The 26,969-nt window shown below is 35.6% G+C and overlaps 4 protein-coding genes across 7 annotated transcripts; 3 read left to right on the top strand and 1 right to left on the bottom strand.

The window, feature by feature from the left end:
* Nucleotides 1–463: 463 nt before the first annotated feature.
* Nucleotides 464–5,211, top strand: LOC306854103 (calpain small subunit 1-like). The gene is made up of 11 exons (XM_079391929.1): nt 464–738; nt 1,129–1,185; nt 1,295–1,325; nt 1,507–1,599; nt 2,940–2,997; nt 3,084–3,148; nt 3,243–3,311; nt 3,428–3,506; nt 3,696–3,812; nt 3,916–3,974; nt 4,070–5,211. Exons 2-11 carry the CDS (start codon nt 1,139–1,141, stop codon nt 4,094–4,096), a joined length of 645 nt encoding a protein of 214 aa, XP_079248055.1. The 5' UTR covers nt 464–738; nt 1,129–1,138; the 3' UTR covers nt 4,097–5,211.
* LOC306854104 (synaptosomal-associated protein 25-like) lies at nt 4,740–12,729 on the top strand. Its single transcript, XM_079391930.1, has 8 exons — nt 4,740–4,853; nt 7,567–7,650; nt 8,297–8,338; nt 9,404–9,452; nt 9,819–9,936; nt 11,419–11,556; nt 12,032–12,176; nt 12,275–12,729. The coding sequence occupies exons 2-8, from the start codon at nt 7,579–7,581 to the stop codon at nt 12,338–12,340; spliced, it is 630 nt and encodes a 209-aa protein (XP_079248056.1). The 5' UTR covers nt 4,740–4,853; nt 7,567–7,578; the 3' UTR covers nt 12,341–12,729.
* Nucleotides 12,730–13,929: 1,200 nt separating this feature from the next.
* LOC306854040 (uncharacterized protein) lies at nt 13,930–18,667 on the top strand. 3 transcript variants are annotated; one of them, XM_079391825.1, is made up of 5 exons: nt 13,930–14,243; nt 15,915–16,076; nt 16,202–16,657; nt 16,762–16,812; nt 17,455–18,667. In XM_079391825.1, exons 2-5 carry the CDS (start codon nt 15,938–15,940, stop codon nt 17,949–17,951), a joined length of 1,143 nt encoding a protein of 380 aa, XP_079247951.1. In that variant the 5' UTR covers nt 13,930–14,243; nt 15,915–15,937; the 3' UTR covers nt 17,952–18,667. The 3 variants fall into 3 exon arrangements, with proteins under 3 accessions (XP_079247951.1, XP_079247952.1, XP_079247953.1); XM_079391826.1 differs by having other exon boundaries at nt 14,159–14,243; nt 15,853–16,076; XM_079391827.1 differs by having other exon boundaries at nt 14,194–14,239; nt 15,853–16,076.
* Nucleotides 18,668–19,203: 536 nt separating this feature from the next.
* On the bottom strand, nt 19,204–24,430 carry LOC306854338 (XIAP-associated factor 1-like). 2 transcript variants are annotated; one of them, XM_079392263.1, is made up of 8 exons: nt 24,341–24,430; nt 22,057–22,192; nt 21,804–21,860; nt 21,466–21,697; nt 21,269–21,336; nt 20,943–21,173; nt 20,325–20,387; nt 19,204–20,231 (listed from the first exon to the last, which is right to left on the bottom strand). In XM_079392263.1, the coding sequence occupies exons 1-7, from the start codon at nt 24,373–24,375 to the stop codon at nt 20,349–20,351; spliced, it is 798 nt and encodes a 265-aa protein (XP_079248389.1). In that variant the 5' UTR covers nt 24,376–24,430; the 3' UTR covers nt 19,204–20,231; nt 20,325–20,348. The 2 variants fall into 2 exon arrangements, with proteins under 2 accessions (XP_079248389.1, XP_079248390.1); XM_079392264.1 differs by lacking the exon at nt 24,341–24,430 and adding an exon at nt 23,399–23,447.
* Between the last annotated feature and the right edge of the window lie 2,539 nt (nt 24,431–26,969).

Raw genomic sequence — 26,969 nt, 5'->3', positions numbered from 1 at the left:
TATTTATTTATATAACAATATCATATTAAACCACCATTAGCCTTTTTGGTATTTTTTTATAGTTTGATTTTTGTGTTGGTATTCCAAACGGCCTTTTCAGTGTTAATAAAAAATTACAGTCAGTCAAACTATTGACTTAAAGTAATGTTACAACAGTTAAAATTTGTTTTACTCAAAAATCAAAAAGTACCATTCTAAGGCCCGGTTTCACAGACAGTGCTTAGACTAAACCAGGAGTAGGCCATAGTTCAATTAGGACATTTAAGTCATTTTTATAAACGTCCTTAGAAAAAAAAACATTGCAGGTGTGCATCTTGAGACAAAACAAAGGCACTGATATATTTTAAGATCTGTCAGTGCAAGAGGATTAGGTTTAAACCTGGTCTGTGAAACCGGGGGTAGAATAATCTAGGCAAAGCTACAAAAACTGAATACAAGATTTGCGCACTAGGGGACGCCTAACACACACCTATATGAAAAAGGCATGGCAACTAAGCAGCCTAGCCTACAAATTGACGTCTTGACGCAAAACCTCTGCAGTGTTGTTCGTGAAACTTGACTGGCTGGTTTTAGGACCCGGAGTTTGAGAAATCACTGAACTGGGTGTGTAGAGCTGCTCTAGCCATAAAGAACAGATCGCCTTTGGGAAACTGCTTCTAGTTTTATTTGTTTACCTGAGCAGCTGGTCTTTTCTTCCTCTGTACCTTTCCGCTGGACCTATTCAGGGTCTTTGTTCCGGTAAGTTCTTATTTAAACGTAGTTTATTTTGAAAGCATTGCCCATTCCTGATGTGCGTCAGGATTAAACCACAGCGGCCTGCTAAACTGTAACTTTAAATCTGATTTTACAGTAGTTTAACCAAGACAGCAGCATAAACATTAAACTCGTTTTCATATAAACTCAAATAACTTGACAGTCATAATGCAGGAAATGGTTTGTTTATTCTGTGCAAAAACCATGGTGAACACAGGCAAATACCATAAATAAACTACTGGTACTATGTAATGATAAAGGAGTTTTGTAGTGAGCTGACTGTCACAGCTATTGGTCTATGTATACCTAGTGCAGTAAATTAAACTACAAACATAAAAAATATTGCATAATCATTTGTCTAATCATTTTGTTTAGAGTGCTCAAGATGTTTTTGGCCAACAAACTTATTAAAGGTTTCATAGATGTTGTCAGGTAAGCCTGTTCTCTCACTACTGCTTGTCCAAAGAAAAACAAATACATTTTCAACAATTCATCAGTGAGTGATGATCTATATATACATTTCATTTTTTATGCATAACAGCAACGTCGACCAGTTTATTCCTTCTGATCCTGTAAGTTTGAATATTCCTATATTTATTTGTTTATTTATTATTTGTCATTGTGTTGAATGGTTGTGCAATGACGATAAGCACTTTGGTGTATCCAGGAAGTCAAATATAGTGGTCCATTGATTTCTTACCTTGAAAAAGTTTAATGCACTTTTCACAGTACTTAACTTGTCTGCTCTTCTAGCCTCCTCCCAGAAGACCACTCGCATACGCAAACCAGAATGAATCCGATGAAGAAAGGCAGTTTCGCAGGGTGTTTCAACAACTTGCAGGGGATGTGAGTAAACCTTCCATGCCCACAGACCTTTTATCTGTTCTTTCCAATGTTGTTTTTAATTTCCATTTTATTGCAGTGTCTGATGCAATTTAAACATTCAGAGTTCAGTCAGGGGCCTAATTAACATTTAGGAAGGTTCTAAGTTCATTATTCTCTTGTTTTTGGGAGATTAAATATCATTTTCTATTATCTGGGTCTTAATGTACGTCCCAGTACTTCTCTAATGATCCTATCACCTGCATACAAAGGTCCAGCAAGGTATATGAGTCTGACTACAGGTTTACAAATCAGACACTTCAACACTTTTATGACATGTTCTGGTTTCAACCCAGAAACTTCCACAGGCATTGCCTGCATTCCATCGCTTCACTCCACCCAGAAAGGCTTTCCCTCTATTTTCAGAAAAGTCTGTTGCCATTATACAGGCTTGTATATGTTATTCAGAGTTACTGATCTTCAAACAGACAAGACGGGTGTGGTTATACCATGCAAAACTAGTCCAGGGGCAAGAAGTATGACTAGATCTTCCTCTTTTTCACATTCCTGCCATTGTGAAGTAGATTGTCCCGATGGGGTTGGTTTGTGTTGAGTCATAGAGGGGCGTGGAAGCCTGCTTTACTGGAGTATTGGATTCATTAGATGTGGGAGTGCTCTTAAAGTTAAAGAGAGCACTCTTTCCTTTTTACGCTAGTGGAAAATTACTGTCAAAACACGATTAGTATTAGAGGGATCATGTAAGTGATTTTTCTTGTGACACAATGAAATATGAATATGAAACACTGGTTCTCAAACTTTTGGACACAAAGGCCCAAACTGAACCATTATGACGAAAACACTGTTTGTTTTCAAATTTGATTAATTGATCTATTAAATTCAACAAATACGTTTGTGATTCTATAATATTCCACATTTAGATATGGGGAAATATATATTTTACATCTTGATATTTTTGTGTGTGTATTCAGCCTTTTATTTATGTTTTAATTCATTTATTAAATTAATTACAATTATTAAAAAAACATTCAGTGTTTCTGGTAGGTAGAATGAAACTTTGTATTGCTTACACTTCTCATGTTATTGCTTCCTTATGATAAATAGCTTGTATTCGTCATTTGTAAACGTCTGATAAATTAATAAATGTATTTTTTTAACCATCCCATCCCCTTGCCCCCTGGTTTGAGAACTACTGTAATAAAATACATATTTTATATGCATGTCCATGTTCTGTCTCAGTGTTTTAGACATTGCTTAGTCTCTAAAAATTATAAAAAAATTGTTATTGATTTAAACCTGAAAGACGAGCCATTCTGAATTCTTTCATTCATTTCCTCTTATCATAGGACATGGAGGTGAGCCCTAATGAACTGATGGGCATCCTTAACAAGATTATTTCCAAACGTGAGTTTCTTCAACATATATTTATGACACAAATGAGTCATTATGTAAAAGATTCCAATAACATGATCCCTGGTTTTCACCTCTAGATGGTGATCTGAAGACAGATGGGTTCACTACTGAGTCCTGCAGAAGCATGGTGGCAGTAATGGATGTATCCTTCAATATAATCATGTTAACAGAAAGAGGCTGAATATTACATTTTATGATTACTGTATGTCAGTTTTGCCTTAACTATGTGCTCTCAGAGTGACAGTACTGGAAAACTGGGATTTGAAGAATTCAAGTATCTTTGGAATAACATCAAGAGGTGGCAGGTACGAACATTGTTAATTTTATACTTTTTATACTGGGGGACTATTTTGTCTCAACTTACTATCATGAATATCAAGATTTTAATAATGAGTTTGCAACCTGTTTTTGATTAATCCAGGGCATTTACAAGAATTTTGATGCCGATCGCTCTGGTGTGATTGGGTCCGATGAGTTACCTGGAGCTTTTAAAGCGGCAGGTGAGTAGTGTTGTCAGTACTGAAGTGGTTGCAGTTTGCGTTGCTATTTTGAAAGGCATGCTTGAAGTATGTTTTTTTTTTTTCAATATCGTGGAAAAATGCTAGTGTCATTATTCTCAGTCAGCAAGTCAGATTGAAATCGAATATAGTTTGTTGGGTCTAATTTGTAATTTCCCATTCCTCCTTTAGGGTTCCCACTCAATGACCAGCTTTTCCAGTTAATCATCAGGCGATATAGTGATGAAAAGGGCAACATGGACTTTGACAATTACATTGGGTGTCTTGTGCGCCTGGATGCTATGTGTCGTATGTTGACAGATTGTTTTGCCATCTTAATTCTTTTATCACACGCTCACTATATTTTTTAATTTCAGCATGAATTGCCTGGCTAATGTTGTTTTTTTTACAGGTGCCTTCAAGACACTTGATAAAGACAACAACGGCACCATTAAAGTCGACGTTCAAGAGGTACTGTATGCAAACTATAATTTAAGACTACAAAGTAACAGTATCTCCTAAATTAGCTCCTATATAACTCTTTGTTTTTTTTTTTTTGTTCACAGTGGTTGCAGCTGACAATGTACTCCTGAATATAAAAGAATATACTTGGCCATCTTGATTTAATTCTTTTGTCAGTTCCTCTTTGTGCCCTGTCATTGTCAAATGTCTTTGTTTTAATAACTGACATGATTATTTGTTTCATTGTTAGCTATGACAGCATGAACATACTGTGCCTGCACACTAGATGGCAGCTTTGTTGCAACGCTTATTTGCATCTGTGTAGGTTGTTTATGCCATCATATTTTATTCCATGCCATTGTGCCCTTTTCATTTATTTCATGGTTTCATAATTTACAAAGAGCATTCAACCAAAGTTTAAAAGCCATGTTCAGAATAGAATAGTTTTAGAATACATAATAGCTATTAATTACATTCCAGAGCCATGTTATTTAATCACTGAGAATGAGTCCGCTATCAGTTTTGTGCTGATGCTCAAATAAACGTTATTTGTTTTGAACATAAAGCAGATCTCCACTCATTACTTGTGCAAACACTGTTGCTCTGAGCAACACAAGTTAACCACATTGGGAGCTGATGCAGAAAATGACTGGCATTCACAACAGCCAATTAAAATCCCCAGCGCAAGATAATGAATATAACAACCAATCAGCTTCGCGAAGGGGCGTGGCCTCCGAGTTACCTGTGATGAAGACAGCCGCCTGCTCGCGAGGAGATGTTAAATCAGAATCTATAAGCAAACACAGGTGTTGAGCGCGAGGGTGAACAAAACGGCTTTGTCTTTGCGCCATCCTCAGGGAAAATAAGCGTGTACCTGCTGTCATACATGTAAGTTGTTTATAGTTTTTTTATGAAAATAAATCAACTTTAGGTAATTTTTGTGACCTAACTTACTGAAAAGTAGGCTATATACGAGAATAGGTATGGTGTCTGATAATACTTGGCTTTAATGTGGCGTTGGGATGCTATTTGTTTTCAGGTTATTTTTCATCGCTCCTGTAGTTTATTCTGATATGGTTGCAGAAATGTTTTGAGAGATTTTTATTCATGTAATATAGATGCGAAAGCAAATAATAACATACTCATCAGAGTTTCCAAAAAAACAAACAAACATGTAATATAATTTAAAATGAAATGTATTATATAAATGCAAATGTAAATGACATTATAGTATAAGATGTAAATCAAATGTTTTGTTTCGTGAGATTATTATTAGTATTATTATTATTCAGTGTTATAACAGCTCATGAAACAGGTCAAAAGTTGCTTTTAAAATATTGGTGGTGTTGTTGGACTTGCAAGCAAATTTAGTCTGGCTGTTGTGTTTGGACAGCGGTCTCTCATCAATGAACACATTAAATCTTCTCATTAAGTCCATGTCCACCTGTGGTTTAAAACCCACAGGCAAACCAGTCCAATAAATTATACAGCAAGGCGCTGTGCCCCAGGGAATGCAATAAGATGAATAAATCTTGCCCTTTTCAAGGGACTGATTTGATATTTTCATGTATTAAATGTTGATGATCAGTCAAGATGTGTTCTTCCGCCTTGGTATAATGCAAATCAAAAAACAGAAAATGGTTTGTAGACTAATCAATAATTAAAAACATGAAAAGAATAATTAAAAGTTAATAAAGCCGCCCATCATAACTTGGTGCAATTAATTCCACTCAATTTAGGCTAATGTTTTTAACTTGAATCTAATCAAACAGTCTTCACAGACAATTTGCGTGAATTAACCATTTCAGTGGTTTACCCTAAAAATAGGTTCCTGGGTTTGATGCCATTTGTTTCTCACCTGATTGAAACCACATTTCTTAATCATTTGCAGTCTAAAAAATAATAATGAACCTATGAACTTTTACATTTGTGTTTAATGATGATATTGACATAACCCCTCTCGTCCTGAACCACAAGCAGTATGAACTTTAGTTAGTGATCTGGTAGAGGTGAGAGCCCACCAATTCTTGTTATTATAGATGATGTTACCCATATGCCATGACATGATTTATTGGTCCATCAGCTTGTTGCTATGGTGAACCAGATAATAGGTAAATGTAATTTAATGAAAATAACAATGTTTGTGTGGAGTGGCATTTAGGGTGTACTGCTGATGTAAATTTAAAATCAAAAGACTATAAATACATAAAACTACCCACAGAGGCAGAATATCAGTTTCCTTGAAAAAAGGTATGGGTCTGGTATTGTGGTGCGTCTTGGTTGTTCAGAGTGGAATATGATGATCTTAAAAACATAAACATCATAAAACTTTTTAAAATCAATATGGAATTAAAGGGAAAGTGATTATTGATGTGAAACAATTGTACTTTTAAAGAAATAGCTCACCCAAAATTTTAAAATTGCTGAAAATGTACTTGCCCTCAGGCCATCCAAGATGTAGCCTAGATGAGTTTGCTTCTTCATCTGTGCATCCTCTACAGTGAATGGGTGCCGTCCAAATGGCTGACAGAAACATCACTATAATCCACAAGTAATCCATAAATCTCCAGTCCTTCAATTAACATCTTGTGAAGTAAAAATCTGCACATTTGTAAGAAACTAGTGGCCAATACCAGTTCATATTCCGTAATAATGCTTCTTCAAGTGAAAAAGTCCATCCCCTATTTCCCTTTCACATCAAAATCCACCAACAAATAAGAACGCTTAAAAAGTTTAGAACTGGTTTGGACCATTTTCTGTAATTTCTTTTTTTTTTTTTTTTTATCAATGGAGAGAGCAATATTATGGATAGAGGACTCGTATTTTAGTCGAAAGCTAGGGTTTGAAATTTAAAAGATCTTGACGGATTTGTTTCTTAGGAACACGCAGCTTTTTACTTTACAAGATGTTAACTGATGGCCCAGAAATGTGTGGATTTCTTGTAAATTGTGATGCTCTTATGAGCTTTCGTTCTGACAGCACCTATTCACTGCAGAGGATCCACTTGTGAGCAAGTGATGTAATGCTGAACTTCTCCAAATCTGTTCCGATGAAGAAACAAACTCCTCTGCATTTCGGATGAGCTGAAACGTTTCAGCAAATTCAAATTTTTGGGTGAACTGTTCCTGTAATATATTCATATCATTTCCATTATACATGTTCGTAATTCAGATTATTTGCCATTGCATATGTCTCATAAAGATGCCTCAAAGGATTCAGAATAATTAACTAGCTTCATTGCTTTGTTTCAAATGCCTGCTGCTGTTTTTCTTTAGTCACGAAATAAAGGTGCAAGACATTGTGACAACTTAAACACACCCTCTAAACACTAAGCTCAAGGACTTGTTAAGGTTTGTGGAGATATATAATTTTCCAGCCTATGTTCAGGATGCATGCTGATTCTGAGGTGCTCCTAGCAATTAATAAATGATGGTTTTTGTCTTGCATGAGGGGGTCTGATTTTATGCAACACATCAGCTCTGCCGTTTCTTCTCCGTTGTACCATACCAATTATTGCTGTCAATCTGAGGCATGCTGAGTTTATAAAGCCTTTGCTCTAAGAATAACCACGTCCCTCGACCTGTCCTCCCCCCTGCTGCAGTTCTCAGCTAGGATGGCTGCCGACTCCACCATGAGATCTGAAGTAGAGGAGCTGCAGAAGAGGGCCAATCAGGTGACAGATGAGGTAATGCTGCTAACAATCACCAAAGTAGCAAAGTTCAATATTGATTTGCATGGGTCTTCAGCTGATGGTGTATTTTTTCTATCCTGTTTTGATGAGACTGCTCATCAACAGGCCTACAGTGATGACATCAAACATTTTCCATTCTCAGTTATTCCCATGGTACATAGCAACTAGGATGATGACGCTAAACATATTATATATGCACCTGCAGTATTATTATGATTCTCACTGTGACGAAGTCAGGTAAATCGTAAATGAAGCCATTATTCATCGCCAGATTTTCCACTGGGTGTTATGTAATGGATAATGTACAGTCCATCAGTCTTTATTGCAAAATAAACCCCAGCAGGGTGATCTGGACCCTGACGTGGAGCGCTTATTACACAGCTACTTGCCAAATAAAGAAATATTTGCACATGAAAGAATGGTTTGAAATTGTTTTGTAATTCTACTTGTGGGGCTATATTGTTGTTTTCTGCTAATTAAAAAAAAAATCGGTATACAAAACAAACGGCCTAGAAACAATATTACAGTGATATTAAAATACTGAGGTCCTCCCTTCACTTCAGTCAATAGCTATGTTTTATACTGAGTTTTAAATGTTCTTTTTAGTCACTGTTGTGTTTTGAATTTTTGCCTCCATCAGTCCCTTGAGATCACTAGAAACATGAAGCTTCTGTTGGAGGAGGTGAGTGATCATTATTCATAACAGCATGTATAATAGGTTTAATAATTGCAATTACCTCATCCTGTGTTGTTGAACAGCTGTTAGTGATGTCAATCAGTGTGTATCTCATGGGACAGGTTGAACCTGAGACCACAATGAAAACCTGGGATCTAATTTAAACCTGGAAATAAAAAAAATATTCTAGTTAACTAAAACTAGAACCATTAAACAACCATTTTTGTTACTTAAAATAAAATGAAATATATAAAAAATATAAACACACTTATTTTAGCTACCAAGGCAGCATTTCTTGTTTGTATTTAGTTTTACTTGATGTACAAAAATATCTAAAACTAAAACTGAAAAATCTATTAAATAAACTATATAGACATATTTACAAAACACAAAATAATAAAAATTACAAAAAATTGTTAAAACTAACTAAAATTTAAAACAAACAGAAAATATTAAAATTAAATGAATTAAAAACAGTAACTATTATAGAATCTTAATTAAAGAAGAAATTAGAAAAAAATATTTATTCTGCAATATTTCAAATTGTTGTGCTGATATAATTTGTTTTGATCTGTTTTTGGGAAAATGCTAAATTCACTAAAGGGCTCAAAGTTTTGTACCCCACTGTTCAAACAATCCAAAAAAATCTGTAATACTTAAAACATAATGTCCCGGGTTTACAAATGGGACTTAGCTTAAGCCAGGACTAGGCCTTAGTTAAATTAAGATATTTAAGCAACTTTTACAAAAAAATACCTTAGAAGAAAACATTACAGGTGTGTATCTTGACACAGAACAATGACTGTGACATATTTTAAAATATGTCAGAGCACGATATTTTGAGTTGACCGCTCAAACATGCATTTTAGTCTGGGACTAGCTTAAGCCTTGTCTGTGAAACCAGGGGAATGTAAAATAAATGTGATCATGTGTTTTATTTATTGTTGAGCAGCCCTTCTCTTAAATTGGCTTCTGGACACATTTTTTTTTCATTCATTCAGCTGCAAGAAAATTCATAAATTGTCTACTTTAATGTGGACTCGTACTGAATTAGTTTGAATTCTTCAACAGAGTAAAGATGCAGGGATCAAGACACTTGTTATGCTGGACGAGCAGGGAGGTAATTAATTATCTTCATACATTGTATAAATAGAGAAAATGTACCACAGCTAAACAATCAACTAATTACTTTAAAATGCATCATTAGTTGTTCATTTATCCTGTTGCATCTGTATGACAGGTAGCTATTATCTTTAAGCTAATTATACAGAATATGCACAAGATGTGGGAGTACAGACCGTGTGTTCTTCATCCTTTGTTATTTACTCGTCCTTTCTGTACGACATATATAAATACAGCCATATATGATTACATGCATATGGAAATATGTACCCTTTGTGTGTTTTTGTGTGCATGCTTGCATATTTCCTTTCAATTCCCCTTCCACTGCCTCCCATGCCCTTCCCCATCTCCCTTGCATGGGCAGAACAACTGGACCGCATAGAAGAGGGCCTGGATCAGATCGACAAGGACATGAAGGAGGCTGAGAAAAATCTCACTGACATGGCCAGGTGTTGCGGTCTGTGCATCTGGCCATGTACAAAGTAGGTCTCCTCCCAGACACCTGAGCCATGGCTGCTTGGCGGTCAGTGACGTCACCTCTCTGCCCATGCCTCTGTCCCACTGATAACCTGTCCTGCTGTGATGTTGCTACACGTTAGTCTTTTTTGGCTGTTTTGTGAGCAGAGGTTCATGCAGGACTCCGTGTAAACATTTGAAATGAAGATAAATGTTATGCAACTTGTGCTCACACAACAAATGCAGTGTTTGTAGATATTAATAGCATCATTTTTATATCTGTCCATTTCGCTTGTCATTTGGAGCTAGAGCTGATGTTTAGTCGCTTATGGGCATGTGGCACTTCTTGCTGAAAAAACTTGGATGTGTGGGTTTTTTTTTTTTTTTTTTTAATCTCGTCTCCATACTTTAACCTCTGAAACGCCATACTCTGCACCTTCCATCATCCAGAGCAGCTTGAGCGGATTGAGGAAGGGCTGGACCAGATCAACCAGGACATGAGGGAAGCTGAGAAAAACCTTACAGATTTAGGCAAATGCTGCGGTCTGTGCTCCTGTGATAAGTATGTGACGTTAGGAGGGGCTTGGCTTCTAGTTGCTTGCATGAAAACTCATTTTGTGCCAGTAATTGCTCGTGTGAACTCATGAAATCACAGGAAACTGGTTGGATGTAATGTCTTTTTTTTTTTATATTGTGTATGTGTGTGTATATGTATGTGTGTGTATGTGTGTGTATATATATATATATATATATATATATATATATATATATATATATATATATATATATATATATATATATATATATATATATATATATATATATATATATATATATATATATATATATATATATAAAATAGCTTGGAATAATTAAAATTCAACATATTAGAATGAATTCTGAAGGATCACGTGACACTGAAGACTGGAGTAGTGGCTGCTGAAAATTCAGCTTGGCCATCACAGAAGTAAATTACATTTCAAAATATATCAAAATATAAAACAGTTGGTTTAAATTGTAATAACATTGTAATAACATAACATCACAGTATTACTGTTTTTACTTTTATCAAATATATATATCATAGTGAGCATAAAAGTCTTCTTTCAAAAACATTTTTTAAAACACTTAATTATTCCAAAATTGACTGGTAGCATGTATAAATATATATTGCTCTGTATAAGAAATGTTTTGAAAAGAACAATACCTTCTAAAATTTTAAATGTCAAAAATATGCACACTCACTGGTCTTTAACATCAAAATAATGCAACTCATGACTTAAATTACATAACTATTGTCAGACAAACTCCAACCAAATAATATGTACTGTGATTTTTGTGTGGTTCATTTAAAACAGATGCAACACCAACAACCTGTGTCTTCAGAAACAGCATTGAATCCTCCTCAAACAATTTAGGCAGTTACAGCCTAAATTCCACAGTTTTAATATTAACAACTGGTATGACTAATCTTGTCAATTTTGTCTTTCTCCTTTGGCTTGTCTCAGACTAAAGGACCTTGAAGCAAGTGGGGCATATAAGAAGGTTTGGGGTAATAACCAAGATGGGGTGGTGTCTAGCCAGCCCTCTTCTCGAGTTGTGGATGAGAGAGAGAAGATGACCATGAGCGGTGGATATATTAAAAGGTGCCAGAACTTTTGGCTTCTCGTCCATAAATTGACTACCATTTCAGATCAATCATTCACATTTAAAGTAAATAGTTTTTTTTTTTTTTTTTTACAAGTATGCATTTATTGATCATGTGTCAGGACATTTGTTGCAAAATACATATCAAATAAATGCTGTTCTTTTGAACCTTGCATTCCTCTCAGAATATATAAGTTTCCATTTGTTTTTGAACATATAGAATGAAGGTTCTATATGACCCTGAATTCTGCTAATGGCTGCTAAGAATTCAGCTTTGCTAACACGTGAATGAATTACGTAAATATTAAAATAGAAAAACAGTTTTAATTTGTGATATTTCACAACATTACTGTATTTTTGTTCAAATAGTTGCAGCCTTTGTGAGCAAAAGAATGTTCTTTCAAAACATTTAAAAAAAATCTTATCACCCCCGAACTTTTGAACAGTGTATAAACAATCGTTTCTCTTTGATAGAGTGACAAATGATGCAAGGGAGGATGAAATGGAGGAAAACTTGGCACAGGTCGGCAGTATCCTTGGCAACCTCAGAAGCATGGCACTTGACATGGGCAATGAAATCGACACTCAGAACGTCCAGACTGAACGCATTCAGAGCAAGGTCAGTGTTTGGAAGGGGTTCACAAACATCTGTTCAACAAAGAGCAGCTGAACCTTTTAATATTAACCGTTCTTTTATTGTTTTTGTTTTTTTTGCAGGCCATGGTCAATGAATCCCGCATCAATGAGGCCAATCAGAGGGCCACAAAGCTAATATCAAGATAAAACATAGGATTTTCCTTTGTGAAAAGTTTACAGTCTTCTGTAGGAAAATGTGCGCACATATTGATACAAATTAAGTGGTTTCTCTTTTAAATGACTATTTACTGAACTTGGATTACTGCCTACTGACATGACAGTAAGTTATTAATATTATGTTCCAACAACAGCTCTTCAATACATCAAGAAAAAATTGAATGAATGTTAATATGCTATCTCTAGTCTGTAATTGTAATTTGAGCATGTATTGTACAGGTCTTGTAAGCCCGCAGAACACATGGCTTATAACAGCTGACTATTCGGACAAAGCAGTGTCTTTAAGTTGTATTTGTAAATGTAATTTCTTTGTCTAATTTGAGTAGCTTTTTAAAAAAATAAATCAAGTTTAAAATTTCAAGGGTTTGTTTTCATGATGGACAAAATGTTTCTTTTTTCCTGCTAGGCCTATACCACTTGTACGTTCTTCAAATCTTTCTTCTTTTATTTATTTTTTAAATGAAACTAAATAGATATTTTCAGTTATTCCTTTAATTTTTGTTGTTGAACGCAACCTAGTCACCATTCACTTTGATTCAGTCTTGTTTTATACAATAAAACTCAAGGTTACTCAGTGTTGGACATTCTCCTAACTAACTAAAACAAAGTCAGCCAACTGAGACTTGAAAAAGCGTGAAGATGAATAAATAAGTTCTAATTTTGAGGTGAACTGTGCCTTTTTTTTTTTTTTTTTTTTTTTTTTTTGCAGACTCATGCACGCATATGAGGAACTCACTACACCCACCTAACGGGTGCCACAGACAATTACAATACCACTCCCCACGTCTGACAGAGACAACCTCAAAATGGTGGCGTTTTGTTGCACGACCACCTCATTACAAAACTGTTTGATGGTGAACATTCAACGAATACTCAATTTATTTCATTTTGCTGCCCCCCAAACTTCTGCTTGAAATATTGATAGAATACTCAAGAAGATAAGTTTGAACTGATACGACCACAGATAAAGAACAAGAGATGCAACACAATCCAGTGTTTCTACTTCAATCGCTTCTGTGTAAAGGCCTAAATTCATTCCAGCATTGTTAGCCTACTATGAGGAATAGCCAATTGTGATGTGTAGTTAAATGTTTTATTTTAACCATTTAATAATCTTAGTTGCTTACACATTCTCTTTAATAAACATAAATATATCTGTACAGTATAGCACAAATCGTTGAAGTATAGCATCTGTTTTGTTAATACAGTTTATATAAATTACACCCAGGGCGCAGATCTTTTGATTTATATATTTCCATGACATGAACAGGAAATATTGGATCTTTTAAATATGTGTATATATATATATATATATATATTTTTTTTTTTTTTTTTAACAGAGATTGCACCCTAAAGTAGTAAAACTTATGTCTAGCCGATTATTTTACAGCTGAGCACAACCAGAAAAAATATATATGGATTTTTGAAATGCCCACGCATTTTATAAAATTTCACATCAGGCAATCACTTAAAAAAAATACAAATCGTTTATTTGATAAATTATTTTTTTATAACTATTGGGGGACTGTAGTTTTAAAAATTTCCAAACACCACAAAATAGACATTTAGACGGGAAAAAACGAGTACAAAATCCACAAATATTTTACGCGATATATTTAACTTGTATGTGAATAAAAGGCGACTTAAATGTACTTTTATTAATTTCCATGCTTCTACTGGGCCACAGGGTTTGCATGTATCGTTAGAACTGCCTCCACGCAGGCAAAGGGAAGAATAGAATGTTGGCGAACTATCGTTGTGGAGGGAAAAACACGTAGAGCTGAGTCTGCGCGACGCAGGGGATCACTGCCTACGAAGTTTATCGGGCAAGACTACGCCGACAAATCCTAGGACACATTCGGCCGCACTGTAGGTAATTACCACTCAATCTATCACTTATATCAATAGCAATAAAGTTTATCGCCGTTCCGATGAACGCAGTTTCGATTTGACTCAAAATTCGTTCGTATATATGTCTACGAAATGCGTGCGTAGTCCATTTTTCTACGGCGGGCTAACGACAAACACATACAAATCTGTTCGCGTTTCCTGGTGGAATATTCGCTTATTACGATATCTGAATCTATCTTTACGCGTTCGATTGAATACTGTGCGCGAGATTTTTGAGAAATGGCAGATTAGAACGCTCGCGATAGATGCTGTGTGTCCGTGATGGCGATCGCTCGATTCTCTGTGTTCCTATTGCTCGCTGACGATTAGGCAGGAAAACAACAAAGAAGCAGGAAGCATATGGGCACACCGGCGAGGCGGCGTGAGATCACGCCGCAATTAGTTGTAACAGTTAATTTAAAGTAAAAGGATCCTCGAAAAATATGATTCTGTGCTTTGCCCAAATAATCTCTGTCTGTGCCTGTTCTGTCCTTTTAAAGCGAAGAACAGAAGCAACATTCATCACATGACCATAATAAATCAGAGGGACAGTTAGTTTATTGTACAACACAATATATGTAATTTATTTATACATACATACACAGAACATGTATGCAATGCTAATAGTAATACACTGTATAATATAATGGAAATATTAAATATAGAATATTTAAATAAAATTAATATTTGTACTCCAAGCTAAATATTAAGATGTTTTGCAATAGACATTGTGTGAGGAAGTAAGAACTAGGTAGGTGTATTTAATTAGTATGTCACATTCGTTTTCTTCTTTGCTAGGTAGTTTGAAGAGAATGGATTAGTTAATGTTGAAAGCTTTTGAAAGAATATCAGTGTTGATTTTAAATTAGTTTTTAAAAAAAAATAATTTCAGCCATAATAATATCTGTCTGTGCCTGTTCTGTCCTTTTGAAGCACAGAACACAAGCAACATTAATCAAATTAGGCAATTGTGTGTGTGTGTATACGATAATAATTGTAGGTATCCATAATATACTTTATAATATATATGTATAATAGTGCTATCAAACGATTAATCGCATCCAAAATAAAAGTTTTTGTTACATAATATATGTGTGTATACTGTGTACATTATGTATATATAAATACAAACACATGCATGTATATATTTATATAAGAATATACATTTATATACATGTAAATATTTTCAAAATATATACTGTATGTGTGTGTGTATTTATATATACATAACAAATATATGCAATACACATGCATATGTAAACAAAAACTTTTATTTTGGATGCGATTAATCATTTGACAGCACTAATGTATAATTAAAAGAATATATTTAAATGCATAGAATATTGAAATAAAATTAATATTTTAACACCACTAAGAAGGTAAATATTAAGATGTTTTGTCATAGTGTGTGCGTAAGTAAGAACAGGTTAGTTGTAATAATTAGTGTCACACATTCATTGTCGTCTTTGCTGGGTAGGTTGAAGAGAATGGATGAGTTAAATGCTGTTGAAAGCTTCTGGATGAATATCAATTTTGATTTTAAATGTAATATTTTAATTAAATATTAAAAATTTAATATTTTATTATTTCAGCCATATAATTCATCAAGCCTTCTGATGGATGAAGTCTAGAAGCCCTGTTTGATTGTGATTAGTTTTGAAGAGCGGAGGAAGGAGGATGTCGGAATTCATGCCATACCCTTACAGAGGGCCAGGAGGTGCTTTGATGCGCTTCAAGAAAAGAAAGTCACGTTTCACGTTCCAGGAGGTTGAACTGCTGCTCAGTGAGGTGCAGAAAAAGCGCCACATTCTAGTTGGTAAGTCAAACCTTTTTATTTTCATATCACAAAATTCAACACTATCTGAAAGCGCACTGAAATTATGTAAATTATGCTTTGCATATGTGAAGGGTAATAGTTAAATGAACTGATGATTTTAACAGGAAAGTTCAACCGGGGCATTTCGAAGGATCTGAAAAACCGCACATGGGCCGATGTGACTGCACGTATCAATGAGGTCAGTGAGTGTCATCGAGAAATTATCGAAGTCATTAAGAAATGGGCAGACCTCAAATGCGACACCAAGCGGAGGGTGGCAGCCATGAGGGCATCGGGAGCCACGGCCGCCCATATCGCACAAGAGCTGTCGCCTATAGAAACTATGGTGCACCAGATCCTTCAGATGTCTAACCCTAACAAAAATGTGAGCAGTTTGGCAAATGATGACCAAATGGATGATGAAGACGAGGACATACCAGGTCTCTCTGAGATTCCACACAGCTTCTCACACATGGCAAATGGCAGGCCTCATTCGTTTAGTTTGCCAATGCCACCTCCCTTCCACACTAGTATCCCAGGCAAAAGTGATACAGAGCTTCCTGCACACATGATGTTCAGCAGTGAGTTCTATTTTTATTTGATGTGTAAATTAGTTAGGTGATTCATTACTGAGTGTTTGAATGTTCAAAATGTAATCAATTTGTTAATTTTATTGTATTGATAGATTCATCAGTGCCTCAAATAGATGTCCAGACTGACACATCAGAAAAGCAAGGTAAGAAATAATGCAAAGATACTTGCCACACAATTTTGGTTCTTTTAATGGGTCAATGGCATGTTTATTTTTGTTTGTTTTTTACCTCTATCAGCTTATTTAACTTGTTAAAAGATTTGCATTAAATATTTTATTTTTTATTATTTTCATAACTTTTTATTAATATTTGAAAATATTGTATTTGGGACAGTAGATGATTAATATTTATTCGATTATTGCTTTTTTATTTTATAAAAAAAAATGTAATATTTGAAAAACTCCTTAACTTAATTATTTCATAAATATATTTGAAAAGAGAAAAAAAATACTTTTACCTTACAGTATGAAGATGAAGAATAACACACACACACACACACATATATAATATATATATATAAAAAAAAAAACAAACAAAACAAAAAAAAAAATATATATATATGTATATATAAGTTTATTATATTTTAACGTGATGTTTACAAAGTGACATTTTTAGTTTTAGAAAATTGAAACTTACTGAAAATTGTATTGTCCATTATTACAGACACTCTTAATGTTTATTGACCATAATGTTTTATGTATCCATTTTATATAATAAACGACTCTTAAGTTCTCTTTTAAATATGATGTTAATGTCTTAAATGAACATGTTTCTTATCCTTCCAGGCAGTAACATGCAGTTTATTGAACCAAGAAGCCAACCAATCCAGAATCCTATTGGTATTCCTGGATTCCTCAGCCATCCTATGGCTGAGAAAACCCTTGTTCGAGAAAAACCTAATCACAACACAACATTTAACGGCCCCTCATCTGCCAGTATCCCAACATTTATTGCACCTTCTGCAGTGGGCGCCTCATCATCACGTTCAGCTCCCGCTCGGCTCCCTCCCCAACCTGCTCCTGTGGAGCCTCGCAGTCTGCAGGAACGTTTATCCCAGAGTGCCTCGCTCAGCCTGCAGGAACAGCAGGCCACCACACTGCTGATAGGGTCGCTGTCTCGCTCACTGGAGTCGCTTGCAGAGTCGGTGCAGAGATTGGTCCACACCCAGCAGCAGTTTTCACGCGACACCTTACAACTGCAGCGTGACACACTCCACGTCCTGCGTGACTTCTCCTCCAACGCCTTGACTCTTCTGCAGGACAAGGTCAATGGACATCCGTAGCTCTATCAACAGCTACATTTGGGAGCAAGTTACACAAACAGTGAATGCTGATAGCAAAGAAAATACAATAAGCTTGAGGATATAGTGACACTAGAGTATATGGCAATCTCTGAAAATGTTTTAAGATTTATAGAGCTGACAGGACTAAAAGATTTCCCTATTTATAACATAATAACCAAAATAGACTCAAAATAAACTCTTCTTTGTAGAGTTCCTTGTATGTACCGACTGAATATTTTCAGTAGATGGCTGGGTCTCATAGACTGTTGGACCAATTGTGTGCTGTTTTAAAGTTAAAAATTGACTGGTAATTTAATATAATTATATTTGTGGTGCTTTTTAACATATTGCAAAGTGGCCATTCAATTGGCTGCTTTTAATTTATGTACTCTGATTTTTCTTTTATTTAGCTTTGTTATTCTGATGGTTCTCCTTGTTTAACTTTTAAATCTGAAGCATTGCTTATCAGACCTGCTGTAAATGTTTGTTCTTTTAGCCAGGTGCATTATCTGTTTTAAGTTGTTTCTCTTAACTTGAATTTCCAAAGACTCATTATTGTGTTTTACTTTAAATTCTGATTGAAAGCACATTATCTTAGCTGTAGCTCCTATGGACCTGTGTTTGATCTCCCAGAAATGAAGTCAGCACACTGTTAAAAATAAATGTCTCCTGCTTTAAAACCCAATGTAAAGGATGGGAATAAAACATATAATTTGAAATAATACTGACTTTTATTTAAACTGTTTTCTTCCTTCAGACTAAAGGAATAATCTACCCAGAAATGATAATTTGCTGATGATTTTCTCAACCTCAGGCCATCCAAGTTGTAGATTAATTTATTCCTTCATTGGAACAGACCTTGAGAAATTTAGCATTATATAACTTGCTTATCAGTGGATCCTCTGCAGTGAACGAGAGCCCAAATAGCTGATAAAACATCACAATAATCCACATGACTCCAGTCCATCAATTAATGTCCTGTGAACTAATCTTTTAAGTGTGACAGAAAATCAGGATAAAGGGTTATGGCTACCATATGTCTCTTCTGTAGCGCAGCAATCATTATCAGGAAATACAGAAAGTTCAAACTCTTATACAACATAGGCTAGTTAATGCTGCAATAGTGTGACGGTTAAACAGTCCATCACAAATTTTTATCTAACATGTTAAACTCAAAGTGGCAACTCATTAAAGTTTATGAAGAGACAAAGATTTATATAATGGTTTGTCAACAGATGAGAAAAAAAGAGCTCCGGTTGCTTATAAACGTTTATTCTTGAATTTGCACTCTCAACACTGATCTTTCACAAGAGGAATACAAAAATATCCACTAGATGTCTCTCTTGCACTTTTGTTTCCAAGTGCAGAAAAAAACTCCCAAACCTCGTCACATAATTATATTAGATTAAGTCATTACTAGGACTAGTTTACCACTGGCAAAAAATTAAAATAAAATTCTAATAATAAATTGTAGTAAATTTCTACTCAATTACAAATGAACAAATAGAGCAATAAAAGATATGAAGAACAAAGATATTGAAAGTGACGTGGCTAAGTATGGTACTCGGAATTTGTGCTCTGCATTTATCCCATCCAAAGTGCACACACACAGCAGTGAACACACACACCTGGAGCAGTGGGCAGCCATTTATGCTGCGGCGCCCGGGGACCAGTTGGGGGTTCAGTGCCTTGCTCAAGGGCACCTCAGTCGTGGTATTGAGGGTGGAGAGAGCGCTGGACATTCACTCCCCCCACCTACAATCCCCACCGGACCTAAGACTCGAACCCGTAACATTTGAGTTACGAGTCAGACTCTCTAACCATTAGGCCACGACTGCCCCAAGATAGCATAGAGAGAAATAGTTTAAAGTCTAGAATATATTATGCACTAAATAATTTCACGCACATCATACAAATAGTTGTGTTATCTTTATTTTTTTTGCTGTGGTCTGAGGTTTGTCTGGATTTAACATGCAGTAAGGTTTAAACAACAGATTTATGAAAGAGCCAAATAACTGCCTCATAAATTGGGTAAACAGTCAGTAATAAAATTAAAACAATAAAGTATGCATATAAAGTACCCTTACTCAAGATGTTATTTTTCCTTCACTTGGACTATTATGAAAATGTTAAAGAGCCATTATTTTCTAATTAAAATGATACAGGGATTATAAGAAGCATTGTAAACATGTTTTTAGTTAGTTTCAATACATTTATTCAACAACAAAATATTTAAAATTGTATTTGCGATGATTGGCGAGTTTGCAGTTTCCAGCAACCCTGTAAAGGTAATTCATACACATATTATAATTCATCAATTGCACTGCAAAGTTATATTGGTGATACATTATAATATATTATTTGTATACTTACAGTTAGCTTTGATTTCACCACCCATCATGCCATGCTCAGATGTCTGTGTAATTCACATTTTTTCTTTAAAAATAAAATTGAAAATAAAATATAAATAAATATATAAACACATGAATCATTAACATTATACATTATAACCTACATCAACAGCAGAGGCTGAAATGTACATAAATGTATCATTTACAGTACTGATGAAAAGTTTGGGCTCAATTTTCTAATGTTTTTGTTTTATTATTTATGGAAAATTGATTTTTCATTGTTACAAAAAAAATCCTATTTCAAATAAATGCTGTTCTTTTGAACTTTCTATAGATTAAAGGAACCAGAAAAAAAGTATCACAGTTTCCACAGAAATATTAAGCAGCACAACTGTTTTCAGCATTAATATCAAATTGATCAAAATTTGAATATGATAATACAGAAAACATTTATTTTAAATTAATTAAATTACATTAATTAGTTTTTAAATGTACTTTTTGAACAATAGTGTATTATATTGGTATAATAAATTTACCAAGTTAGTGATATTTATTAAATCAACAACAAAATGACTGTTCAGATTCAACCTGGGGCTGCACAAGTTTAAAATATTACTATGTACAGAACAGTGAGTTATACCTCATGCCATTCCAGTGTCTTTACAGGAAGAGCCAGATGACAGAGCGGGCAGGTGCTTATCTTATCCAGGTCCATGTCAATGTTTCTGTCTCTCTTCACCTTTTGTAATGATGAGAAGGAGAAATCTGTAGTGTCTGGAGTGCTGCCATTAACAGGATTGAAGTTTTCATCCTCATCCTCAGTGTCAACATCCTCATCGCCTGCATACTTTAAGGACTGTTTGCAAAGCAGCTGGTAAAAAAGAATAACAGAAAGATCTGAGGTGTTAAAAATAGATTTTCATAATTACATATCACTACATATTCTTATTTATTGATACATTTTACCTTGTGTTCCTTCAGCTTGTCTGAGGGAATGTATTTCAGACAATTCTGACACTGCAACATAGTCTGCTCTGAAGATAACAGATATTCCAAATCAGTATTTTACAATCACAATTTCTTTGAATACCTTCAAATATGCAGAACTACTAAGACCTATAACATATCTATAACGTTTCAAACTAATCATGTCATTGCCTAACCATCTGTGTCAGAAGTATCATCCTCAGGGACAAGGTGTTTTGATGCTGTGGGGGTGGTAGTAGAGCAGATCTGAGCGTGATCAAGCTGGTCCTTCAGCTTAACGTACCGGCCACAGTCAGAGCAGTGCTCCGTGCGACTCCCACAGGATACTATGTGCTCTTTTAGATTGCTCAGAGGAAGCTCAAGCTGACAAAACTCACAGATCTGAGGCCTCTTGGTGCACTCATCTTTCTTTAAACAAGAAGAGACAGAAACAACAAAGGAATAAGTGTGAAAACACTCTGAGAGAGAGCAGCCTCAGACATGAAATTTTCACGGTGTGAGATTGAATATTCACCTCATGATCCAACAAATGCCTTCGCTCTATCTTTTTATTGCACATCTTACATTTTACCTGTGGGACATAATGAAAAATGAGACCACCGACATGGTTTCTCAGAGGGGGAGATTACAGTGATGAGTAATAAGCATGTCTAGTGGAAAACGTATAGCTGGAAAATTCATCCCAAATAATCTTTTGTGACATACAGGGCCAAGGGCCTGTAAAAAGCAGCAAAGTGTTAACCAGTGTTGAGTGGTGTGATCGTGACCTTTGTGTGCTGTTCGGTTTTATGCTGCTCCAGTTGATCTCGAGGCACAGTTTCATCGCAGTCAGGGCATATGCAAAGAAACCTCTTACAGTGTGGTTCGTGCAGCTCATAGTTTGCCTTCGCCACCTCTTTATTGCTGCATGAAAACATTGGAGAGACTCTTTACAGAGAGTGGAGAAAAGGTGTTATGACACTACAATGTTACGGCACTTAAAGGAACAGTTCACCCAAAAATTTTAATTCTGCCATTATACAGCCTACACACACCAGCATGCTGTTCCAAGCCTGTATGATTTTCAGTTTTTCTGTTGAACACAAAATATTTTTGGAAAATATCGAGGGTGCTCGCTGCAGAGCTCTATAGCTCCCCCACGCTGGAGGCAATGCGTGGAGATAGACACCTAACCTAAACGCCACCCATTAGTTCACATAGAGGGGGAGCTGGAGGCCATTTGCTCTGCAGTGAGCAGTACTTGGATAAAGCAACTTTTGTGAGCACAGTGCTGCTTTGTGTACAGCGTTACAAGGGAAACAGCTGGCACCTAGTGGCAAAGAATGGATTTGCATAAAGACCAACAAGTGGGCGGCAATATATATTTATATATATATATATATATATATATATATATATATATATATATATATATATATATATATATATATATATATATATATATATGCTAATGTTAATGTTGACATCAGCATGAAACGGCTTGGGATTCGTTTTAAAAACGACTCGTTTCAATGATTCAGAGTCGACTCTTTCTTTTGAGAGACAATAATACACGGTGCACTTTCAGATTTAAAACTTTGCAGGATGTTTTCATTCACTTGGTATGGTAATTTTCAAAAATCCATAAAGGGGCACTTTAAGAGTATAAAGATTTACATCGGCCTGTTTATATAAAGCTATAATATCGCTTGAGGAGACTTGGAGTATAGAGCACGAGTCGTATGGAATAGCTACTTCTATGACTCTTGTATGGCAAGTTTTCGGCATCTTACATAAAAAAAAAATCAGTTCCCACATAAAGTGGCCAGTACGGTGTACATTTTAGGACATCCTCAGACCTCAGTCATAAAATTATTCGGTGTCGTGCCTCAGACTGAAAGGCTTCAGGTGTCAGGAAAAACGACATCAGGTCTCGTACAATTAGGCATCAGGCAAAACGGACTCAGATTAAAAGGCATCAGATTAAAAGGCATCAGGCGAAACGGACTCAGATTAAAAGACATCAGGCGAAACGGGCTCAGGTAGAGTATGACGTGTCGCGCTGCCTCGCCCCGCCCCATTAGTTTAACATTTAACTGAAACTGTTAGAATATATCAGGAGCGGCTTACCTCCTTCCGCCATCCTCAACCATTCCACACCACTTGTTTTGAACCGCGTGCGTGTGACGTCACATGGGGCGGGGCAGCGCGACACGTCACACTCTACCTGAGTCCGTTTCGCTTGATGCCTTTTAATCTGATGCCTTTTAATCTGAGTCCGTTTCGCCTGATGCCTTTTAATCTGATGCCTTTTAATCTGAGTCCGTTTTGCCTGATGCCTAATTGTATGAGACCTGATGTCGTTTTTCCTGACACCTGAAGCCTTTCAGTCTGAGGCACGACACCGAATAATTTTATGACTGAGGTCTGAGGATGTCCTAAAATGTACACCTGAAGCCTTTCAGTCTGAGGCACGACACCGTTTAATTTTATAACTGAGGTCTGAGGATGTCCTAAAATGTACACCTGAAGCCTTTCAGTCTGAGGCACGACACCGTTTAATTTTATCACTGAGGTCTGAGGATGTCCTAATAATTTTATGTCTGAGGATGTCCTAAAATGTACACCGTAGGCCAGGCTCTCCTTGTAAAATCCACTTGCTGTGTTTCATGAAGAAAGGAAGTCACAAGGGTGAACATGCACGTGATTAAATGATGCTAGAAATGTTGCTTGAACTATTCCTAAAACCTAATGTTAGCAACAGGCTTCAGCCCGAGAGTGTTTACGTGTTAAAATCTTTCACTAATCAATCCAGCTGAATATCAGTGATAATCCGTCGTACAGTTTACAGTTGGTCCCATCTTTGTTTAAATCAGGTTATCGACAACATAAGGTAGTCATTATTGTTGAGTATTGTTGATTATGTAGACTATGTTTTTGGTTTCGATATTTTGTTGTTGTTACACTCGACGAACACTATTTAATTAGTTTACATATACGTTGGCAAAGCATAGACGTCTTACCGAAACTCTGCGCGTTTGTATAATTACAGCAGACCTATAAAACACTTACCAGTGAGCACATAAAATCTGTTCTTCTTCCTCCATAGTTAGAGTGAGATGACTGGGCTACTGTGTTGGGGTTGATATTTTCACTTATCCTAAACAGAAAGTGGAACCGAAAGCTAACAGGTGTCGTAAAGAACAACTCTTATTGCTAAACGTCTGTTGTTATCCAACAATACAACATTGCATTGTGTTGTGATGAAAAACAGACTCAGCACTATACTTGACATGTTTAAGGTGCACTGTATCTCATCTAGTATGTTCACCATAACTCCTGCTTAGTAACCATTGATCTATAATAGAGAACTGGATTGCTCATGACCTAATGAAAGTGAAGCCGAGCCATTTCAGTGATAACAATCCTGTGATGCTGCATGTTAACCTACCACAGGTTTTTATAGTATAGGCTTATATGTGAGTGAGTGTGTGTGTGTCTATATATATATATATATATATATATATATATATATATATATATATATATATATAGTCTATTATTGTATTTTAGGGAGCATTAGGAGATGCTTTTATTGAACAAGGACACATTAATCAAAGTGACATTTGTAATGTTACAAAAGAATCCAATTTCAAATAAATGCTCTTCTTTTGATCTTTCTATTCAACAAAGAAACTTAAAAAAAAACTGATATCACGGCTTGCACAAAAATACTAAACAGCGCAACTGTTTTCAACAGTGATCATAAGAAATGATACCTGAGCACCAAATCATCATATTAGAATGAATTCTGTTGTAGTCTAGAGTAATGACCAGTGTTGGGTGTAATTAGTTGCTAAGTAATTACTGTAATTTAATTACTTTTCCCTTGAAAAAGTAAAGCGATTACTCTTATTTTTTTCTGTAAATTACTTCTTATGTAATTGAACTTAATACTGTGTATAGACTAGTAGAACATTCATACACAATGCAGTGGATTTAACATAAAAATTCTAACCTTAAAATGCGTGCTTTTTATGTACCCTTCTCGCTTTCAATACTTTGAGTAAATAAGAATATTGGTAACACTTTAGTGTCCAGTTCTCACTATTAACTAGTTGGTTATTAGCATGAATACTCGGATATTGGCTGTTTATTTCTTATTATTGCTTATAAGGAGTGTGTGATTGGGTGATAGTGAGATAGTTCTCAGCTGTGAGCGTGATTAGTGTAATCAGCTGTGTGTGTGTGTGTGTGTGTGTGTGTGTCGTCCGTGCAATGGATGATGGGAAATGCAGTCCAGTGTGCTGTGTGGTGTGAGAGTCAATATGATGGAGGCGACCTCTGGTGGCTATCGGGCGGAAGGCCACAGACCGGATTCGTGACAACCTTATTCTAAATCCTCAATCCTACCCAATTCTTAAATTTAACAACTACTTTACTAAGTATTAGTAAGCAGTAATTAGGAGTAGCCTATATTGAGGCAAAAGTCATAGTTAATAGTTAGTTAATAGTGAGAACTGGACTCTATCTAAAGTGTGACCAGAATAATTTATGTAGTTATCTATTATTTATTTCAAAGAATTAAATCAAAGAACCGTTTCATGCCTATCCTTGTATCTTTAACTTGTCGAGGTTGATATAGGATTTAGAAAGTAATTAGTAATAAGTAATTAAATACTTTTTGGAGAGTAACTCTCACTGGTAATGACTGCTGAAAATTCAGCTTTGTCATAACAGGAGTAAATTACATTTTAAAATACATTAAAATCAATTATTTTACATTGTAAAAATATTACACAAGATTACCTTAAGCTGTGTTTATAAGGTAAAATTATTTTAAAAAGCACTGACCCAACGGGATAGGTGGGTATGTTTCATACATGGCTGTATCTAAACAATTTTATAATATGCTAGTTTGCAGTCAGATTTATTTATTTAGTATTATTTGCCAAACTGTTGCTATGAGGAAAGCAAATTCCAGACTTGTGTTTACCTGCATTTAAACTATAAATTTGACCTTCTCAAGTGAAGTAGTTTACTCATTTACAATGTGTATGCATTAGTATGGAATGGATCAGTTCATGATGTTCAGTTTTGTATCTGCTCTGGATGATTATTGCTCAACTCACGTATGCTGTCACTTTAGTCAACCATTAGGAGTCTGATGGACTTCTGGTTGGATGTCCCTCATTGGCTCCATTAGCAGATACTCACTTATGTTGACTCTCCAGCTCAAGATTTTATTGAGCTGTTAGTTTTGGAAAAATGTTCTCAAAATAATTATACAAGGCTTTTGTATCAAGGCCTCTGAGACATCAGACATCAGCAGCTAATGGATGTTTGTCAGCAGAAACAGCACAGGAGCAGACAGCTGTGTCACGCCAGGGGAATCACAGTAATTACGGTATTGAGTTTCGCATTTTCACTCTTGCCGCAGATGGGTGTGGACAGGGAATTTACACAGACTGGTTCGTTCTCTAATTCCTGAGTGGGTCATCTGTCGCCTGCAATCTCTGATCAGAATTGTGATCAGCATTAGCGCTGCTGCAGCCAAATACACATGAGGTTATCTGGCCGGATGTTGTTTTACATAAACAAGGGAGTTATTGGATTGTACATTTGTGTGTGTGCGTGTCTCTTATTATATAATATTAAAGTTCACGGTTCCTCGCTCCACCAGTCAGACCAGCCAGCAAAG

This window comes from Barbus barbus, assembly GCF_936440315.1.
Source record: "Barbus barbus genome assembly, chromosome: 34".
Classification (NCBI taxonomy): Eukaryota; Metazoa; Chordata; class Actinopteri; order Cypriniformes; family Cyprinidae; genus Barbus; species Barbus barbus.
Note: the sequence above shows the minus strand (reverse complement) of the source record. Positions and strands in the feature narration are given on the sequence as shown.

Bases quoted from the DNA above. Each gene is read 5' to 3' on its own strand.
- LOC306854103 (XM_079391929.1), top strand. From the start codon at position 1,139: ATGTTTTTGGCCAACAAACTTATTAAAGGTTTCATAGATGTTGTCAG. The intron at 2,998-3,083 runs GTGAGTTTCTTC...TTTCACCTCTAG, and splicing joins TAACAAGATTATTTCCAAAC to ATGGTGATCTGAAGACAGAT. The intron at 3,507-3,695 runs GTGAGTAGTGTT...TTCCTCCTTTAG, and splicing joins TGGAGCTTTTAAAGCGGCAG to GGTTCCCACTCAATGACCAG.
- LOC306854040 (XM_079391825.1), top strand. From the start codon at position 15,938: ATGTCGGAATTCATGCCATACCCTTACAGAGGGCCAGGAGGTGCTTTG. The intron at 16,658-16,761 runs GTGAGTTCTATT...TTGTATTGATAG, and splicing joins TGCACACATGATGTTCAGCA to ATTCATCAGTGCCTCAAATA. The intron at 16,813-17,454 runs GTAAGAAATAAT...TTATCCTTCCAG, and splicing joins TGACACATCAGAAAAGCAAG to GCAGTAACATGCAGTTTATT.
- LOC306854104 (XM_079391930.1), top strand. From the start codon at position 7,579: ATGGCTGCCGACTCCACCATGAGATCTGAAGTAGAGGAGCTGCAGAAG. The intron at 9,453-9,818 runs GTAATTAATTAT...TTGCATGGGCAG, and splicing joins TATGCTGGACGAGCAGGGAG to AACAACTGGACCGCATAGAA. The intron at 12,177-12,274 runs GTCAGTGTTTGG...TTTTTTTTGCAG, and splicing joins CTGAACGCATTCAGAGCAAG to GCCATGGTCAATGAATCCCG.
- LOC306854338 (XM_079392263.1), bottom strand. From the start codon at position 24,375: ATGGAGGAAGAAGAACAGATTTTATGTGCTCACTG. The intron at 22,193-24,340 runs GTAAGTGTTTTA...GTTTTCATGCAG, and splicing joins CAGATTTTATGTGCTCACTG to CAATAAAGAGGTGGCGAAGG. The intron at 21,174-21,268 runs GTAAAATGTATC...CTTTTTTACCAG, and splicing joins ACAAGCTGAAGGAACACAAG to CTGCTTTGCAAACAGTCCTT.